Genomic DNA, 18593 nt, shown 5'->3' on the forward strand with positions numbered 1-18593 from the left:
CAGATCTATCCTACAGACGCGAAGCTACCCACTTCGTCCGCACCAGCCAAGCTAGCTATGCAAATCAAGAAGCAGTCACCCTCACTCAACGCAGCAACTATCCAAGATGTCTCTTCGCGAAAACGCAGCACACCGAAAGACACAGTCTATCCAGCATGTTCCACAATCTCACTAACAAGCTTACCATCCTTAACATAGCTCCTGATCTGCTCCGGCAACGGGTTCTCAGCGTAGTCGTCTTCGGTCGGCAGGTTGATGTTGATACTACTGCACTTGCTTGTGAAGACCTCGGTTGCTAGCGAGTCTTTGGATAGGTATACGGTCGCGCCATCGACCTGGTCGAGGAGGATGGTGGGGAGGGTGCCGAGGACCTGCAGCGCAAAGTTGGGGCACTTGATGACGTCTACGGAGCTGACTAGCGAGTCGATGATGAGGGATGTGCGGGAGGAGTTGTCGAGCGAGAGCGCGTTGGCTTTGCCGTTGATGCGGATGGTGGTGTTTTTGCAGCGCGAGATGAGGATGGAGTGGTTGATTTCGGCGTCGATTTCGAGCGTCTCGCCTGGGGAGTCGAAGTTGTCCTGCGGGTGTTAGTAACAAGTCTTCCTTCTTCAACAGGAATACATACTATTATCCACTTGTTTCCGTCCAGCTCCTTCTTCGGTGGCTTCTTCGTGCGCATGCTTTCCGGCTTCTTAGCTTTGGGCGGCGCAGGACTCTTACTCCTGAGACTGTCGTTGCTGTCGCTTCGTGTAGGGACCGATGCGCCAGCTCGCAATGATGGGTTCTTATGCGTCATCTGGCTTGGGTCGACCTTCTTAAGCCCCTTTGTAACATCTGAGCCCTTGTTGAGATCGCCAAAGACAGCGTTCATGTCGGGCGCGGCCTTCTTGGCCACTGGTGCGGCACCTGGTGGCGGCGGTGGGCCTGGTGGTGGTGGAGGACCAGGTGGTGCTGGGACGCCTCCTGCTGGAGGAGCGGGTGGTGGTGGAGGAATGTTGGACGCGCCAGAGAGAGGTGCCGAGGAGATTTCCTTTGCGGCATCTTTGGCGTCGATGCCGTTGCTGTTCCAGGCCACACCTGTAGCGTGGTGCTTCTTTGCATATTCGGCGAGAGCCTTGAACAGCTTGTAGTAGGCCTGCACCCACTTGACATGGGCTTCACCGTCGGGCCTGGATCTGTTAGCACTTGCTCACGTAGAACAGCAGAAGGTCTTACTTGTCCCGGTACTCCTTAAGCACTTTGTTGCCGTACATCTGAGCTCCGCCGAACAGCTCGTTGATGTGCTCATGGGGCTTCATGCCTCCGCCCTGGCCAATTGTGACCCAACCAAGCGACCCGACACCATCGGCGACCATGGAGACGGAGTCCTTGAGCGCAGGGTCGCGGTTGCTCTGTCGGAACTCGTCCGTCTTCTCCATGCTTGCCTGGAGGTCCTTGAGCAGCTCCATGAGAGTGCGGTCGTCGGGTTTCTTGGCCTTGTTCGCGATGAAGAGGAACTGGCGCTGGGCGGCGAATGCGCCCTCGACTGCTTTGGACTGGCCCTCAATGACGCTTCCCAGCTTGCTGCTCAGGTCCAGCCAGTTCTTCAGGTCCGAGCTGACCAGCTCATCGAAAGCCTCAATCGCCGGTGGTGCGCTTTCTGCGACGAGTTTGGGGGTGCTGGCACTTGTATTGGCCGCAGTCACGCCTGGAGTGGCCTCGGTGGACGCTCCATTGAGGCTGGCAGCTCCATCGCCGCTGCTGGGTAGAGAGGTGCTCGCGATGTCTTCGAGACGCGAGGTGGCAGCTTCGAGCCTGCGGACCATGTTTGTCAGTACATTGTCTGCTGCGAGCTGTATTTGCCCCTGTCGACCGAGGATGTGTGCTTGTTCGGGCCTGGGAGCCATGGTGGAGTCGTTTCATAGAGGATGCGGGATGCGCAGAGTGTGGTAGGATGATAGGTTCGGGTGCTAGTAGGTGATAGTCTCGGACGGAAGGTGCTTACCGCTTGATCAGCGTCGTCAGGTTATTCATGTTGTTCGCCATGTGGAGAAGGCACGTCGCAGCGTTTGCAAGGTAGGACAGGTATCTTGAATGCTCGGGGAAGGGGCAGCCGCGGCACGCTGCAGCTCGTGCGACGCGATTTGGCTGGTTCGGAGTAGAGAGAGGTCGTGATCCAGCAATCCAGACTCTCGATGATAGGAATATGAGGACTGTCGGAGATATTTAATTGGAAAAGCACAATTGCAGGCAGAACCTCACTGGGTCAGCTCTCCCCGGCGCATGGCCACGGCTGCCCACGTTGCGCTAGCCGTCTGCAGCCAAGCCCGGTCCGTTCGAGACATGCACGTCAGCGGCAGACTATCAACCTTGCGATCTACACAAGCCGACATGGAAACATCCAACATGGCCGACGCAGAGAACGACAGTTATGGCAAGATCGACTTCTGCACGCTGGGAATGTTCATCATCGGTATGCGTCAGATATTCTCCAACACATGCAAGCCACTGAACTTGTCAAGATGAGATTGAGTTTCCCCCACCAAAGCCGCCAGTCAAAGACATCGTTGGGGGAGCTGGATCATATTCCGCATTAGGCGCACGCATCTTCTCCCCGCCGCCACAATCAGAGTCTGTGGGCTGGATTGTAGACTGCGGGTCTGACTTCCCACCTGAACTGCGCGACTTTATTGCACAATGGAAGACAGGTGCACTGATACGTGAGACGCCCAATCGGCTCACTACACGAGGTTGGAATGGATACACTGGTGAAAACGAGCATCGAGGTGAGTATTTGTGTTACCAGTGAGTGATCACATGTCTAATCACTCTGGTGAAGCTTTCCGATACTTGACGCCGAAGCTGCGCGTTGACCATGAGGATCTGAAGAATACAGATCTCTTGTGGTCCAAGTCCTTTCATCTGATCTGTTCCCCGTTACGTTGTATCGACCTGGTTGAGACCATCATTGCATTGCGCAAGCAACACCCTAACTCGGCTCACATTCCTCGGCCAGTATTCATCTGGGAGCCTGTTCCTGATCTTTGCACGCCTGAAGAGTACGATAATTGCCTGAAGGCGCTAAAGCACGTCGACATTGTCAGTCCAAACCACGGGGAACTTGGCGGCTTCTTTGGCAAGAACACCGACGGGAAGGATCATGTGGAGTTCCGAATAATCGAAGAGCTATGCGGTCAGTGGCTAGACCGTGGTGTGGGTAATGGCAATGGTGGGGTCGTCGTGCGTTGTGGGAAAGACGGTTGCCTGGTTATGCGCAAAGGGTTGCGCAAATGGATGCCTGCGTACCACCAGTCAGCAGAGAAGGTGGAAGATCCTACAGGAGGAGGCAACAGCTTTCTCGGCGGCCTGGCGGTCGGCCTGGTTCGGGTACCAGGGTATCTCGAAGAGGCTGCGATTTGGGGGTCCATTTCGGCGAGCTTCGCCATTGAGCAAGTCGGTATGCCCATTCTCTCACAATCAGCAGACGGGGAGACGTGGAACGGGGTTCGTGTCGAAGATAGGCTTTCAGATTTCAAGCAGCGCCTGGCTAGTTATATACAGCCATAGTCGCGGTCGCTGTTTCCTCCTCCTCACTCATAACCAATCTAACCCTCAAGAGTCTTCTCGATGATGCTCTGGTCTTGTTTCCGCTCGTGTTCCCGAATCTGTTTGCTCCAGCTGTCTGTTGTTAGCTTCCAAGTCTGATCTGAGGATATCCGTGTATGTCGTACTATCGGCTGGGGAAGAATCGGTGGCGCTCGGGCATCTTGTCGCGGTATTCGCGGTTTGCGCTGAGCATCCAGGCCATGCCGACGATGCTGCCGAGGGCGAGGCCTACGACGGCCGTGTTGGCTTTCCAGTTGGCGGGTTGGGCGTACCAACCACCGGCCGGCGACCAGACGTGCTTGGGGTATCTAGTCGACGTCAACTCTGCACTGACAAACGATTGGCGGGCTGCTCATACGGGATCTTTCCTCCTCCGCCCATTGTAAAGGTGGTTGTGCGGGTTCGTGGGGTTGCTGTTGCGGAGCTGCCCTGAGGTCGCTGTCGCATGGGAGGGCTAGCACGGGCCCCGAAGCTTGGCGGAAATTCTTTGGCAGTCGCGATCATGACCTGTGTGAACACACGACCGGCCAATTGCTGCTGCTGCCGACTCCGCCTCTCCTGATTCTGCTGCCGTCTTCTCCTACATTTTGTCTTAATGAAGCGGATACCCATATCACGATGCGCCTCGCAATTGCTGGGTGCACCCTCGCCACGCCGGCCCTCGTGCCCATACACAGCGGCAAAGAACGTGCGGAGAAGCATTATACCTCATAGCCACCGGACACAGGCTCGGTTCCAGAGCACAGTAGCAATTCCGGACGACGGTGAATTGGAACTCGAGATTGCCGCAAACTCTGCCACACCGTCAGCGTCAACACCCAGACCAAGAAGGCGTCTCCCGCTCGAGAGCCTCCCATCTCCACATCCCAGCGCCGCCGAACGTTCGACAAAATTATACGCCCTCCGGAGTCGATTATCTCTCCCGCCTCGCTTCCCCCTCCCGGTTCTCGCACGAACCCTCATCCACCCCTCCGCCGACCCAAACCCCGCCTTCAATAATGCCTCGCTATCAATACTCGGACGCCAGCTGCTGGGCTACTACACCTCCGAGTGGCTTCTGTGCAACTACCCACGCCTGCCAATGGACGTCGTCTTCGCCGCAACAGAGGCATACATCGGACCGAGAGCGCTGACCACAATCGCAAGCGAATGGGGTATTGAGGCGGCGGCTGAGCCGGGTGGTGAAGTCGACCCTGGCTTATTACAATTCAAGAGGATACAGTCGGGCGATGCCCTCCCAGCAGAGTTGAGGCGGCAAGCACCCTGGAAGTGGAATATCACCACCACACACAAGATTATGAAGACAGACGAATTTGGCTCCGATAATGCCGCACCCAGTCCACACGCGCTACAAAGCACGCCGGTACCACTGGAAGAGGCAGCTCAGTCCTTCGTCCGGGCCCTCATCGGCGCATTGCACGTACACCTTGGCTCCCCACTTGTCAAGCGCTTCTTCCGCGACCACTTCCTCAGCCGACATCTCGACATCAGCACAATCTTCGATTTCCGAATGCCGACACGCGATCTCTCACGGTTATGCGCACGAGAAGGCTTCGAGCCACCGGTCGCCCGATTGATCTCAGAAACCGGTCGCTTGAGCAGACATCCTGTCTTCGTGGTTGGTGTGTACAGCGGGAAGGACAAGCTGGGAGAGGGATCAGGCAGCTCATTAGACGAGGCCAAGACAAGAGCAGCGGCAGCAGCATTGAAGGCGTGGTACCTCTACAAGCCGGTCGAGGTCACCGTCCCAAGCAGCATGGAAGGCGAGTTGGATACAAGCAAGTGGCGGCCGAACCACGTCGACCACGGAGAGGTCATTGTGTAAGATACGCGGCACCAACCACACTTTGGAGTTGTAGGGATCTACTTTTGGCATGCATGGCATGGATCGACGGACGGCATATTCTTCGCTTCAGGCTTGTACAGATTCATGATAGCGCAGGGGGGCAGAAAAAAGAACTGTGCCGGAAGAGGGCCGGAGAGGAGAGGGAAGCTTTACCCTACGTTTTGCTACGTCAAGGGTCCAGGTCTGCGCACCCTGGGCGCACTGCGCATGTATCATATGTGACATGAGGATACCATGATGATCCGGCAATGTGTACAATATCAACGAAACGCTGCATCACAATACCCATTACTTGGCCTTCGATCCGTGATCCACAAGGAAATGTGACAACTGTTGGTTTGGCCCAGGATGGGCATATTCCACGCCGCATTACGTCGAGATGCTCCTATCCAAGGAAACCTGGACACGAGCGAGCACGGAGCAGCGTCTGGCAACAACTGGGGCTGATTACGTCGATGGCACGCATCCTTGTAGCTCCTCGCCTCCTCTTTGCGACTCACGTATATATCCTGGTGCCGTATCTTCAGTGTACTCTCCGATAAGTAACAAGGCATTCCTTTTTATTGTCATTCCATTCCCAACATGCCACCAAAGCGCACCGCAGCCGTCCGTAGCGAGACCTCCCAGGCCGCCGTACCAACCTCGAAGAAGTCCAAGATTGAGCCTGCGGATCCACCACCAGACCCCATTCCCAATGGCTTGGAAGCAGCAAAGTCGGAAATCACCAAAAGGGTTGAAAGCACACGAAAAGAGCCATGTCGTCATCGACCCGATGTGCTTTACAAACTCAATGCCCCCAAAGGCGACCCTGAAGGCGTACTCCGTGGCCTAAACGTCTCTTGGATTCACGAACAAATGGAGCGCGACGCCCAAGTCAACGCGGCATTTGCGTCACTTCGACAAACTTTAGAAGAAAGCAAACCTGCCCCACGCATCGAAAGCCCCTACGTTAAGAAAGATATATTTCTACCCCAGGAGGACTGGGACATGTTCTCAAGCGAAGTCTTTACAAAGTACTTATTTGATGAGCTTGACAATGTGGACTTCAAATAATGGGAACAGGATCGAGCACTCGAGTTCTATGATCCTCACTCAAAGCTTCACAACGGCAAATGCGGCAAATGCGGTAAATGCGGCAAATTCGGCGGCATAATCAACGATGTAAAAGGGCTACAGGGGAAGCTAAAAGCGTTCGACATGCCACAACATGCGTCACTCGAGCCTATAACCGTGAAAACAACGAGTCGATGTCGACAAATCAAGATGTGGTTTGCTGGCAACGGGTGTATGAGGATGCAGTGCGAAATGGGCAGTAAAGACCACTTCAGAAACGGGTATACGACGACTGTGGTGTGGAGCTGTATCCAGAAAACTAAGGAACGCCAAGAACGCGAAGCCGAAGAATTGGAGGTGAAATGGGCGAAGCAGGAAGAGGAGGCGAAAGCTATAGAAGCGAAGCAACGACAAGAGCAGAAAGAGAAGGAGCGGGAAGAAGATAGAAAATCGATGGAGAAACTTAAGGAGATGGCAAAACGAAGAGAGGCTCTGAGGCAGAAACATGCAGATGGTGAGACAAACAGTTCTGAGTTGGAGGAAGAAGAGGATGAAGAGGATGAAGAGGACGATGAGGACGATGAGGACGATGAGGATGAGATTATAGACAGTGAAGAAGATGAGTGGCTTGAAAGTAATCCCTATACCGCGCCCCCTGGCTCTATCTTCATTCGGCGAGCAGGATTAGACTGAGACGGAAGAAGAGGAGGTAAATGGGAACTAAGGGGATGCAGAAGTAGAATTGTTTAATGTTGCTAGCAGAGAACAAGAATCTCATCCCGCAGGAATTCGAATGGCTTCGAATTCACTAGTAAAGTTACACTTTGGAGATATTCATCGTACTCGTTGTTCTCAGCCCTTAGCAAATGCATACAGACAGTTGGTAGCGTCTTCCGTGACGCTTCTTCATATTCGTGGATGGTGCAGTGAGGCAGTGTAGAGTAGGCCGTAGTTCGCATACCATGTCTCCTTGTCCACTGACCCCTCTGCAGACAAGTACAACAATTTGAACAGTACGATGTAGATCCGATGTAGATCCGATTTCCGTGTCGAGGTAAGATACGTACACGCGGCCATGTGCCCACTGTTACGCCGCCTTCTCTCACCTTCAGGTAAAGGTAACAGGCCTAATCGACGGGTATGTACTCAACCTCGTTACTGACCTATCTCCCAGTCTCCTACACCACACTCGACATCTTTCATAACTCAACATCGAATAAAACACAATCCTCGACATGGCCGACTTTGGTGTAATACCTGTCATGGAGATAAACTGCGAAGCTCCCATGTCGACACTCTACGCAGAGCTGGACGAACAGGAACAACGCAGTAAGCTTCCTTTCGTCTCCGTTCAATCTACGAATACTGACTGTATACCCGCAGTCACTGCAGGTACTCCAGGCAGCGGCATCAGCACTGGCATTCCAAAGGTGGAAGTCAGCATGGCCAACGCCAAGAAGGTCGGAAGAGTCATTGTAGCGTACTATGGTACTGTTCCCAATGGTTTCTTGGCCACTGTGGTGGGATTGCACGTCGACGCTGCCAAAACAGCCACCGCCGCAAAGACCTTTCGCAGGATGAAGAGCGACCTCTTTGTCGAGAAGTTCGGCACAGGCTCCTTCATCTACAAGTTCGCTCGCGGCAAGGTTAGCACGATCAACTTCTTGACCAGTCAACACAACTTCGCCATCGACGCGCGCATCTGCGAGTTCCCGGTTCCAAACGAGGATGAGGGAGCCATTGTTCGTCGCAACACCAAACGCCAGGCGTTACTCGATGCAATGGCATCGAGTGAGTAGGTCTGGGTCGACACCTACACTGTCGCATTCAACAAGGCTAAAGCAGCACACGAAAAAGCACGTGGTCTTGGGAAAGTCCGATTGGCACGAACCCGCGACCTTTGCGAGACGCTCATGGCAAACCCGCCCCGTTGCGCTGTCGACGTTGCGACGCTCCTCGATCGGCGCGCATGCGAACAAGCAAAGTTTATCCCGTTGCTGGACCGTACGATGGACGAGCGCGTCAGGTTCTGGTTCGATCACGTCACCAAAGACACAATCGCGTCTGACCTTGAGGCAGCGATGTCTGTGGTCGACATTCGGTGAGTACCTACTTTACGGACATTATCAAGACTTCTTGCACACTACTAATCTCCCACAGGCGCATATGCATCGATGAAGTCGCGAACCCTCCGGATGTCATCTCTCCGTTCCACACAATTGTAGGGAACGTGTTTGCGTACTCTTGCGAGCTTCTGCATCGTCTTATCATCGCGCCGGAGGACGGCAAGCGTAGGCTGCTGCTGCTCAATGATCGTTCGCTCCGAATGGCAAGCGTCGACATGTCGGCTGACCGGTCCCCCGAATGCTTCGATCTCATCCGCGGCCTTCGCAACTCTCTGGACTTTGGGGCAGCAGGAAACGGATCATGGAAGGATATCCCTGTGTTGGTCCCAGATACTCGAGGCAAGAAGCGCTCAGCGCCTGAGAAAGATGGACGGAACACCAACTAGACCTGTAGGGGGGCCCCTGTACTGTCGGACGGGAAGATGGAGACGCTGCGAACTGGATGAACATGGCATTTGTCGTGAGGAGTTCGGTGGATTGGACTGATGGATGACGTCACATGTGTGCCAAGGATGGCCGGTGCTGGATAGAAACGCGTCTCGCGCCTCACAAATCAGGAAACCACACGCTATTCTGGCGTCTACATCAATATATCCTCACAAATGCTTCACGTCCCTAGACCATTGTAGCCGCCCAGGTCACAGATGCATTTTGGTAATGTTCTAATGAGCTGTGCTGTAGTAGGCAAAACGAAGAGTTAGCTAGGAAGAAAGTAGCTCCTTCCTCGCACAGTGTAGCTCCGTCGTCGCTGCTACTGCTGCTGCTGCTTGCTCACACCACTCACGGCTTCATGGAGAAGCGGGTGAGCTCACTCACTAGACGCCCACATTGGCGGTACCCAAATTACCGATGAAGATCAGGCCGCCCCGGCTCAATTGTACGCGATGTTAATCATGAGATTGGTCGAGCTCATGTACAAGCTGAAGAGCAGCTTTGCACAACCGCCTACGAGCAGACTTCCCCGGGGCCAAGGTTGACCTGCCGCTCCATAGTAACAGACCGCCTAGAACCGTTGGTCAAGCCGGAAATCCCGACATTGTGCTCACAGTAAAGGTTGGAGTGAGAGAACCACGTGGCTCAGCTTCCTCCCGTGGTCAGGTAAGGCAGTGGGCTGGATGGGCGAATTATATACTTCAGTTCTGCTGCTGACTTGACTTCCAGTCTTCTACACTCCCGAGGTCTCTTCTTTACAGCATCTTATCACAATACTTCCTTCATATTTACACACTTCGTATCACAACCTCCCTCGCCACAATGGCGACAGTATCGTTGGACGTACCTCCGGCGATCCATGTTGAGATTCCGGCACATACTCGATGGGCTGAGCTCAATGAGCAGCCGCAGCGCGGTAAAGTTGACCGCAACACTGTGTATCGTACAATGCTAACTATGTATCTTCTGCAGTAACGGCAAGGTCTCCGCAGAGTGACTTCGACGTGAATGACCCAGTCTGGCCTGTCACCCAAGACATCGCAACCGAGAGAGCACGACTTGTGGGCGCATACTACGGCACAGTCCCTGCTGGCATGTCTCACGCTATCGTTGGTGCGCCTGAGGACGAAGCGGGGCAAACGCTCGCCAAGATCGTCTTCAACAGGGCCCGAGATACCGTGCAGACTGAGCGTTACGGACCCAAGTCGTTCATACAGAGATTCATCCGCGGGAAGCTCAGTACTCTCAATGTGAAAGTACTGATCACCAACTGGATGCTGGATGCATGTATCTGTCAGTTTGAGGTCGAAGGCGAAGGTGAAGCAGGAATTGCTAATCGAGACGCAAACCGCGCGGTATATGAACAAGGCATCGCAGATCTTCAGCAGTTATGGGAACGTGAATACACTCATGCTTGGAAGTCTGCTGATTCGACTGCTGTTGGTGCCCGCGGTCTGAACAAGAAGCGGCTGGAGCGCGCTCGCGAACTCTACCGGGTGATGAAAGACGCGCCCCCGGTCTTTGACATTGACCCACCCAATGGTAGCCCGTACTGGGAGTCAGCACTCGAATGCGAACAGGCGAAGCTGGTCCCATTCATGAATCGGGCCAAGGCTGATCGTCTGAGGAAGTACGAGGAGTACTTCACAAAAGACATGGTTGCGTCTCATTACAGCACTATCATGAACATCGTGGACATTCGGTAAGTGTTCGATTCCGGTTCAGCATATGGCATTGCTCAGTTTAACTAACATTTCTCAGCCGGCTTGCCGAGAACGCCAACATCGACGGCGTCCCCCAATTCTGGTCGATGATCGTCAATCAATGGTCACACACTTGCGATCTTGTACTCAGACACGTAACGGACCCTCAGCTCGGCATTCGTAGGGAATTGTTGATGATAGATCCATCACTCCGCGCGGCCGCCTACCACTACTGGTCAGACCGAAGCCTTGAGTGCTTCCAGCACATCCGCCGACTCTTCAACCGCCTCGGGTACAATGTCGGCTATGGTGAATGGAAAGATATCCCGATTCTGAGCGTGGGTCATCGAGGCAGGAAGCGAGCGAGGACCGACGAGTGAAAGGCACGTCGCAAAGCGCCGTTTGAATTGACAGGTGATGGTTTAATGTACGGAGTGGGAATGGACTGAGACGACGACATTGCGTCGGGCCAATGCCACGGTATTTTCCTTTATTGTGCGCGAATACTACGACGGAGTTAGCCCCGATGAGACCAGCGAGTGATTTGACTTTGGATGCGACGATCCTTCCCGAGCCATCGGAGTCTTCGCCCATGCACAACCATCAATCCCCATCAATTCGCATCGAATGACCCTCGACCAATCTTTGATACATATCAACATCGCGCTATCGTTCAGCGAATACATTATATGCGGCGGCGAAACCTAAATGCAAACGAGGCCGTTCAGCTTGCGACGAGCCACCAACCATCGACGGCGATATCGCGGCGGGAGTCGTAAGCCGGAACTCACCCCGACGAGACGAAATGATGTCCGAGCTGTGACACGCGCTTCAAGTCACCCACAGGATCGGTCGACCACGTTGCAGTACAAGCTCTGGGTGGTGTGCGTTGCTCCATCTACCTGCTTCTCGCAAACGCACCACCCACGACATCTTCTTCGCCATGGGCTGTGCAGCTCACTATCGTTACCATCATTTCTGCCCACTGGCATACAGCGGTGAGTGCGCAGCACTGTGTAACCACGACTCCGGAAACTTGGACACACGGCGCAACCTTCAATAGCCACTATGTAGGAGGCCATGAGATCCATCACGGTCGCTCTTTGTGGACCTTCAAGCAAGTTCGAGTCCTACCATCGCCCGGTTCACCACACGGCGCCCACCGGCTTGAGGTTGCATACGACAACTGAACAACGCGCATCAACAGCTGTAGGCCACCGGGGTCTGATCATGTTCACCAAAACGGCAGTCGGAATCGATGGAGATGCTGCGGACATGTTGAGACTATACTTTGTCAACAAGTCTAGTCCCACAGGCACCGAAGCATACACATGTGTGGTAGATATTTTCATCCTCGTTCGGAGAAACACATACTAACATATTTCTTTACAGGCATTTGCCCATCTTGCCGATGCGATAGCTGTGATTGGCGAGGTCTAGCTTTCCACGCTTGGAGACGCTACTGCTGACCTCGCGCGCCTATCGCCTGTATGTGTCCTCCGTGTCATTGGCTGCGTGTTATACCATGACACCGATAACACGCCTCATGGTTGTACCGTTTAGGTAAGATCAAATCGACTATAACGTCGTACTCTACCACGTCATATCGGTGTAGCAAGACTGTTATCACTCGACAGTAGCAGACACTGGGAATCCGTGCACGGGGATCGTCGGTCACCCCACATCAGAAAGAGCGGGGATATATTCAAGCAACTATCACACGACGCACAACTTTCTCAAGTCGCTCGAATACCTCCAGGATGGCTCATGACCAATCACACTCATATCACAGAGACCAATGTATACGTCCAGACGCCGGGCTTTCTTTGATCACTGATCAGATTGTTTTCATCCGTATCTACATTATGAGGAAAAAGATATACTAAAGGAATCATCCAGGTTACTCGCGCCACCAACTCTTCTACCCCCCAACATCTATCGTGGTAAGTCCAAAGGGTGCAAGGTCCGTCTAGTTGTTCTGCTTGTTCTTGCCGCCGGCACCTCCAGCCTTTCCACCCTTGCCCTTGTGGTGAGGCTCAGGCATAGCCTCACGGTTGTTGAGCTTGGCCTTGCCGCCAGCGCCGCCAGCACCTCCTGCCTTGCCTCCCTTGCCCTTGTGGTGCGGCTCAGGCTCGCGTCCGAAAAGCTTGGCCAAACCGCCAGCACCGGCACCTCCAGCACCACCAGCGGCACCACCAGCCTTACCTCCCTTGCCCTTGTGATGGGGTTCGGGGACAGCCTCGCGGTTGTTGAGCTTGGCCTTTCCACCAGCACCACCAGCGGCCTTGCCTCCTTTGCCCTTGTGGTGTGGCTCAGGCTCGCGTCCGAACAGCTTGGCCAAACCGCCAGCACCGGCTCCGCCAGCACCTCCAGCCTTGCCTCCCTTACCCTTGTGATGGGGCTCGGGCACGGCTTCGCGGTTGTTGACCTTTCGGCCACCAGCTCCGCCAGCAGCCTTGCCGCCCTTGCCCTTGTGGTGGGGAGAGCGAGTGTGGAGGTCGGCCCAGTGAGCGTCGTCCTCCTCCTGGGTCAGCTCTTCGGCCTCGCGGTTGTTGAGCTTGCCCCGGCCACCAGCACCACCGGCACCTCCAGCAGCTTTTCCGCCCTTGCCCTTGTGGTGAGGAGAGCGAGTGTGGAGGTCGGCCCAGTGAGCGTCGTCCTCTTCTTGGGTCAACTCTTCAGCGTCACGGCCGAAAAGCTTGGCCAAGCCGCCAGCGCCACCGGCACCGGCACCAGCACCACCAGCCTTTCCACCCTTGCCCTTGTGATGGGGAGAGCGAGTGTGGAGGTCGGCCCAATGAGCATCGTCCTCTTCCTGGGTCAACTCTTCAGCATCACGGCCGAAGAGCTTGGCCAAGCCACCAGCGCCGGCGCCACCGGCACCAGCACCAGCACCGCCAGCCTTTCCACCCTTGCCCTTGTGGTGACGGGCTTCGACTCCACGGCCTGCAAGGGCAGCAACGAGGTTAGATGTGTGGACTGGTCCGCTTCCCTGGAGAACTGTAAGTTTATGACATGCCCAGGATAATCGCATAACTTACTGGCATGCGTGCCTTGACAGCGTTGTCAACGGCTTGCTTGTTGTTCGGCACAACGTAGGCAGAGGTTGAGGCACCCAGGGCCAAAAGAGTAAGTGCGGTAAATCTCATATTGAATAAAGTTTAACTGAGTCTGGAATCGGTTGAAAGAATGGATCTGCCAGCAGAGAAGAATGGATGAAACAGAACTGAGCAGGATGTGAGAAGGAATGAGCACGTTCAACGTTGATGCCTTTTACTTCTGGAGCTTCGAGATGCTTTATAAGTCAACTCGACTCCTGGTAGGCATGGCGGTTGCATGCTTGCTCGCTCTCGCCTTCAACTCCTGAGACATGTTGCATTGCCTACGGCACAGAAGCGGAGGTGGCACCCCACCTGCCGCCTGCAGGAAGCCACTGTGCTCGCTTCGATGCGATGGCGATGGACGGCGTTTGCATGGGAAGCCAAACACAGAAAGTCTTGACGGCCTGGCGTCTCCACCAACGACACCGCCAGCCGTCGACAAGGCCTGTCGGTGTCTCGAGAACACGGTCATGTCCAACCCAGCCGCCAGGCTACGAGGTCCTGCCTCAGGCTCCGCGACAACATCCACCGGGTACCTTTCGCGCATCGCCAATGCGATCTGGAGCTTGCTTTGATAGAGACTGTTGGTCCTCGGGAACTGACCACTCATTTGGTCGAGACTAGTCCAGAAAGGGTTTAGCCTCGGAAACCATTGGCGCGCAGCCGCGGTTCTGTTGTTCCAGCCCTGGCAACTTTTGACGTTATTTCCGTTGTTCTGTCATCATGCGGTTGGGACGTTTGTTCCATGTGCGTGTCATGTCAGTGTAAGAATCTCGTTTTGGCTGGCGCGCCAAGCTGAAACGATGGTGCCGAATTATGAACATCCAGTCTTGGCTAAGTGTCCACTTCGAAACCCATGCAACAGTTGAACCAACGAAAAAGCGGCGACGATCCCGCCTTCTGCGTCTCAGAAGGCTTGGTAAAAGCTTGATGCCTTGGAGCAAGGCTATTGTTGCCTGGGCAGATGGAACAAGACGCCTTGGAGAAAGCGGCCTGCACGGCATAGCGGCACCCTTTGAGATGTTCCGTGTTTCGGTGACCTACCCATGGCGATACCGAGAACGTATCGGGGGTCGATGTTGGCAGGTCTACCATAGTCTTCGCGCCAACGTCTCCCACTTACTCGCTCGCTGGTCTTCCATCTCTATTCATCTTCGTCCTATTCAAGCGTTGAGCGCAGCATTCTCTTCTCTATCGCAGGTCGACTAATATTTCTCCTTTCAACATCACTTTATTGTGCTTTCATCTCATTCATTGTATTCTTCGCGCAATCGAAAAACATCATGGAAAAATACACAGATTCCAGCTCATCGCAAGGCGACGCCGAGAATACCGCTTTTATTACAACACCCTACCAAAGCGATGACAGGCAACGGCGGAGAAGCTACATCTATCTCACACTATTCAACTTGTTCCTTTTCACAGTGTCAATGCTGTCGTTGTTATGCTCGGTCATGTCGCAAAAAGACTACTCGGGCCACTCGGCGGCTAAGCTAATGGATCAGTTCGACATCTTCTGTAGGTACTCAGATCCTAATCGTACCCCTAATGAATACTGGCTGATATGACCTAGCGCCTGCAAAGCACGTTGTCGAGTACAGTCACACAAAATTTGAACTACCCAACCCTTTGAACTCTTCGAAGTATGTCGGCATTACGGATGATGTAGAGAACGCATGGATGGACGTTGCATATCGTAAGTCATCATCTCTACGCCCCTATACCCGCGCCCTCTCCACCCAAACCCCATCACTAACACATCACAGTGCCCGACCAAATGGTCTCGATGGAAGACTTCCCCAAGCTACAAAAGCCCGCCGACGCCCTACAAGTCACCGACCCCAAGACAGGCGAAACAGGCTACCGAGTCGGACTTGAAGTCTTCCACCAACTGCACTGCCTCAACCTCCTCCGCATGTCAACCTACCCCGACTACTACCCCAAGCTCTGGTGGAGCGACACCAACGACAAGCCTGAAAAGGTCAGGGCGCATCTAGATCACTGCATTGAGATCCTCCGCATGAACCTCATGTGTCTTTCTGACGTCAACGTCTTTACTTTCCATCCGCAGGAGGGTAAGGAGGGATACTGGCCTGACTACGAGAGTCACCATGTTTGCAGGAACTTCGACAAGATCAAGGATTGGGCTAACGACAATGCGATGCCGGACCTTGATGTGTAGGCTTAGCTTTCTTGCCGGTTGGAGACGGCGCGTGTAAATAGCATAATAGCATCGACAATATATCAGCGCGTGGAGCAGCATTATCACGTAACAAATCTAATGCTCATGATGAGTGATCGAACACCCTTGTTGCCATTGTTGCATGCTGCATGTTGCTCACTCAAGCTTCTCTTCCCCATATGAAACAGGCTGTTTCAGTTTCGCATCACAGTCCGAGCATTTCGCCCCGCTTACGCACCTTTGTTATGCAGCATCATGCTTTGTTCTTCCAACTGCTTGGGCAGAGGGCACATGCATCGCTGTCGAATTGCTCTAATTGGTGGCTGCAACGATGACGCCCTTCCATAGATGGGCAGTGTTATGAGAGCGAACAAGTATATGATGCAAGAGAATCTGCGACGTCGGCTCGCGTCTGCACTCATGTCATGGAAAACCAGTTGGCTGAACGTCATCATATTACGAAACACAAGCTTTTGGAATCTAGATTGGTATTCAATGACGCCAACAAATAAAATAGAATGGAAGCTCTCTCGCGAGAGCCTTCAGCATAGAACCCAGGCATAAATGCAAATAGTGGACATCTAGCAATGTCAAGAGTGGGGTATATGTCAGTGACAACCAGAATGCCGCCGAAGCAGTCCACCGTCTTCTAAACGCCGGAAACCATGTCGTCCTCCCTGATGACGTGTGTTACAGGTCTAGATCCGGCATTTGTAGATCGTCGCCTGGCTCCATAAGGTTCATGAGATAGCGCGAGCCTGAGAACCAGTCCTGCATGGGATTGGAATTTCCCTGAGACGCTCCAAAACCGAAGCCGGACGAACCAACGGCATCCATGTTATTCATCGCCTCGCCTTTCTCAAACGCGGTCGTCGTGGCTGCAGTGGAAGCGTTGGGATATGTCGTGGGCCATGCGGTATCAGGCATCAATCCAAGCGCACTAAGGTACGGATCGAATTGGGACATTGCGTTGAGGTCCAGCTGCGTGCCATCAACGGTTGTATAATACCCTGACTGGTTATTTTGCATAACTCCCCGGGATCTTGACGCAGCATCCTGTTTCTTAGCCGTGACGTAGAGCCTGGCAACTCGTAGGAAAAGATGGCACATCTTGTAGAGCTTGTCTGCACCTTCGGAAATTGTGCGGCAAGATTCCAGGCTGCCGACAAATTCGGAAAGGGAGTTTAGATCTGGTTCAACGTCGGACGTATCGGCTTTTTGGATGGAGTGGCAGAATATCACAATGAAACTGCAGGTATGAGTTAGCTGCGACCGTGCGCTGGAAAGCATCAAGTGACTTACGGTGTGAACGGTGCCTGAAGAACCGACCAATGTACATATCCCGACCAGAGGTCCTCCTGACCCTTTTTGTTGAACTGTGCACTAGCCCTCATATGGGCGACAAGGGCCGCTCTCGAGGATTCGAGGCACTCCTGATTAAAGCTCATATTTCCTGGACTGACCGCGCGCTGTATGAGTGCACAGGTAGAATAGTGCATGACGACATCGGAGTGAAAGAAGATGTCTTGGACTCTCTCGAAAGAGCCTTCAACCAAGAAAGTCAGTGCAGTTCAAATCTCGCCGACGGTGAAACTTACCCTGAACGTATTCGTTGACTTCTGATCCTTGTTTACCCTGAGATTTGTGCACATAGCGCTTGTATTGAGACGGGAGTGGTGTCTCATTTGGACTGTTGCCTATTTTGTTCGATCTCGGCGTACCGAGATGATACGTTTGGCCTTGTTGCGAAAAGTAGACGATCGACGCATCCCCACGCTCGTACCAGGCTTGGTTAAGACTGTTGACAAGTTCAATCGCGATTCGCGTGCGCTCTTCCGTAGATCTTGTAAAGGCGGCAGGGCAAAATAGCTTCTCGTATGTCAGGCCCTGGACTCGCGCAACCTTAATCCAGTACGATAAGAAGGCGCTTGATTCGGCGTGCTTGTCGTTAGGGTCGCTGGATACTACAAACGGTAACGATATGTCCCAGTCCTGGAGGATACTTGAGCGACCCAAACGTAGCGAAAGCGTCTTGTCAAGCATGTAGATCATCCAGAAGATATGGATCTTCGTCTGTCTGTCTTCGGGATTGTCGTCTATCATAGTGTTGATTCGATGCTAAATGCAGGACGTTAGCGGTCGTCTCACACGCATTTTGCACATGATTGCTTACATAGCCCAAGCTCTGACACAAGCCCGCAGCGCTGGATATCATAATCCAGCAAAGAGATGGCTTGCACATCTCGACCGCCTGCGCAGCGCCAAGGACCAAAGCCATAATATTCTCGTAGCTTGCCGGTAAGAATATAGCTAGCTGCGACAGTGCTACCTCTGTTTGCCTGCGACTTATGATGGCGTACGATTGATAGTTGGTGGTGTCCATATTGACTAGTGGCAAGGTCCGGAATTCGTTGAACACGTTCTCCAACACGCCGAACGTGAGCACACGGCGAGCGGCGCTACAAGTTTCTGGGTTATGATACACATCATAGAAGATCTCTTTGAGATTGGCCATTCTCAAGAACGGAAACACCACTGCGAAGGCCATAGTTGGATATTCTGGTC

At 53.6% G+C, this 18593-nt stretch overlaps 10 protein-coding genes across 10 annotated transcripts; 6 read left to right on the forward strand and 4 right to left on the reverse strand.

Moving 5' to 3' along the window:
• Positions 1-146: 146 nt before the first annotated feature.
• J4E86_003960 (uncharacterized protein) lies at positions 147-2025 on the reverse strand (the record flags this gene model as incomplete). The annotated part of the gene is made up of 4 exons (XM_051444508.1): positions 147-578; positions 626-1169; positions 1216-1794; positions 1985-2025. The coding sequence occupies 4 exons, from the start codon at positions 2023-2025 to the stop codon at positions 147-149; spliced, it is 1596 nt and encodes a 531-aa protein (XP_051304133.1).
• A 360-nt stretch (positions 2026-2385) lies between these two features.
• On the forward strand, positions 2386-3546 carry J4E86_003961 (uncharacterized protein; the record flags this gene model as incomplete). Its single annotated transcript, XM_051444509.1, has 3 exons — positions 2386-2452; positions 2502-2765; positions 2819-3546. 3 exons carry the CDS (start codon positions 2386-2388, stop codon positions 3544-3546), a joined length of 1059 nt encoding a protein of 352 aa, XP_051304134.1.
• Positions 3547-3584: 38 nt separating this feature from the next.
• On the reverse strand, positions 3585-3966 carry J4E86_003962 (uncharacterized protein; the record flags this gene model as incomplete). The annotated part of the gene is made up of 3 exons (XM_051444510.1): positions 3585-3657; positions 3711-3893; positions 3944-3966. The coding sequence occupies 3 exons, from the start codon at positions 3964-3966 to the stop codon at positions 3585-3587; spliced, it is 279 nt and encodes a 92-aa protein (XP_051304135.1).
• A 700-nt stretch (positions 3967-4666) lies between these two features.
• On the forward strand, positions 4667-5410 carry J4E86_003963 (uncharacterized protein; the record flags this gene model as incomplete). Its single annotated transcript, XM_051444511.1, has 1 exon — positions 4667-5410. One exon carries the CDS (start codon positions 4667-4669, stop codon positions 5408-5410), a length of 744 nt encoding a protein of 247 aa, XP_051304136.1.
• A 603-nt stretch (positions 5411-6013) lies between these two features.
• On the forward strand, positions 6014-7177 carry J4E86_003964 (uncharacterized protein; the record flags this gene model as incomplete). The annotated part of the gene is made up of 2 exons (XM_051444512.1): positions 6014-6469; positions 6494-7177. 2 exons carry the CDS (start codon positions 6014-6016, stop codon positions 7175-7177), a joined length of 1140 nt encoding a protein of 379 aa, XP_051304137.1.
• Positions 7178-7719: 542 nt separating this feature from the next.
• J4E86_003965 (uncharacterized protein) lies at positions 7720-8996 on the forward strand (the record flags this gene model as incomplete). Its single annotated transcript, XM_051444513.1, has 4 exons — positions 7720-7813; positions 7868-8275; positions 8330-8585; positions 8645-8996. The coding sequence occupies 4 exons, from the start codon at positions 7720-7722 to the stop codon at positions 8994-8996; spliced, it is 1110 nt and encodes a 369-aa protein (XP_051304138.1).
• An 868-nt stretch (positions 8997-9864) lies between these two features.
• On the forward strand, positions 9865-11125 carry J4E86_003966 (uncharacterized protein; the record flags this gene model as incomplete). The annotated part of the gene is made up of 3 exons (XM_051444514.1): positions 9865-9958; positions 10015-10744; positions 10804-11125. 3 exons carry the CDS (start codon positions 9865-9867, stop codon positions 11123-11125), a joined length of 1146 nt encoding a protein of 381 aa, XP_051304139.1.
• Positions 11126-12714: 1589 nt separating this feature from the next.
• Positions 12715-13894, reverse strand: J4E86_003967 (uncharacterized protein; the record flags this gene model as incomplete). Its single annotated transcript, XM_051444515.1, has 2 exons — positions 12715-13737; positions 13787-13894. The coding sequence occupies 2 exons, from the start codon at positions 13892-13894 to the stop codon at positions 12715-12717; spliced, it is 1131 nt and encodes a 376-aa protein (XP_051304140.1).
• Positions 13895-15300: 1406 nt separating this feature from the next.
• On the forward strand, positions 15301-16028 carry J4E86_003968 (uncharacterized protein; the record flags this gene model as incomplete). The annotated part of the gene is made up of 3 exons (XM_051444516.1): positions 15301-15364; positions 15420-15542; positions 15613-16028. The coding sequence occupies 3 exons, from the start codon at positions 15301-15303 to the stop codon at positions 16026-16028; spliced, it is 603 nt and encodes a 200-aa protein (XP_051304141.1).
• A 690-nt stretch (positions 16029-16718) lies between these two features.
• J4E86_003969 (uncharacterized protein) lies at positions 16719-18131 on the reverse strand (the record flags this gene model as incomplete). The annotated part of the gene is made up of 3 exons (XM_051444517.1): positions 16719-17277; positions 17331-17574; positions 17627-18131. The coding sequence occupies 3 exons, from the start codon at positions 18129-18131 to the stop codon at positions 16719-16721; spliced, it is 1308 nt and encodes a 435-aa protein (XP_051304142.1).
• Positions 18132-18593: the final 462 nt, after the last annotated feature.

Source organism: Alternaria arbusti (genome assembly GCF_024043155.1).
Source record: "Alternaria arbusti strain BMP 1465 chromosome Unknown scaffold_4, whole genome shotgun sequence".
Classification (NCBI taxonomy): Eukaryota; Fungi; Ascomycota; class Dothideomycetes; order Pleosporales; family Pleosporaceae; genus Alternaria; species Alternaria arbusti.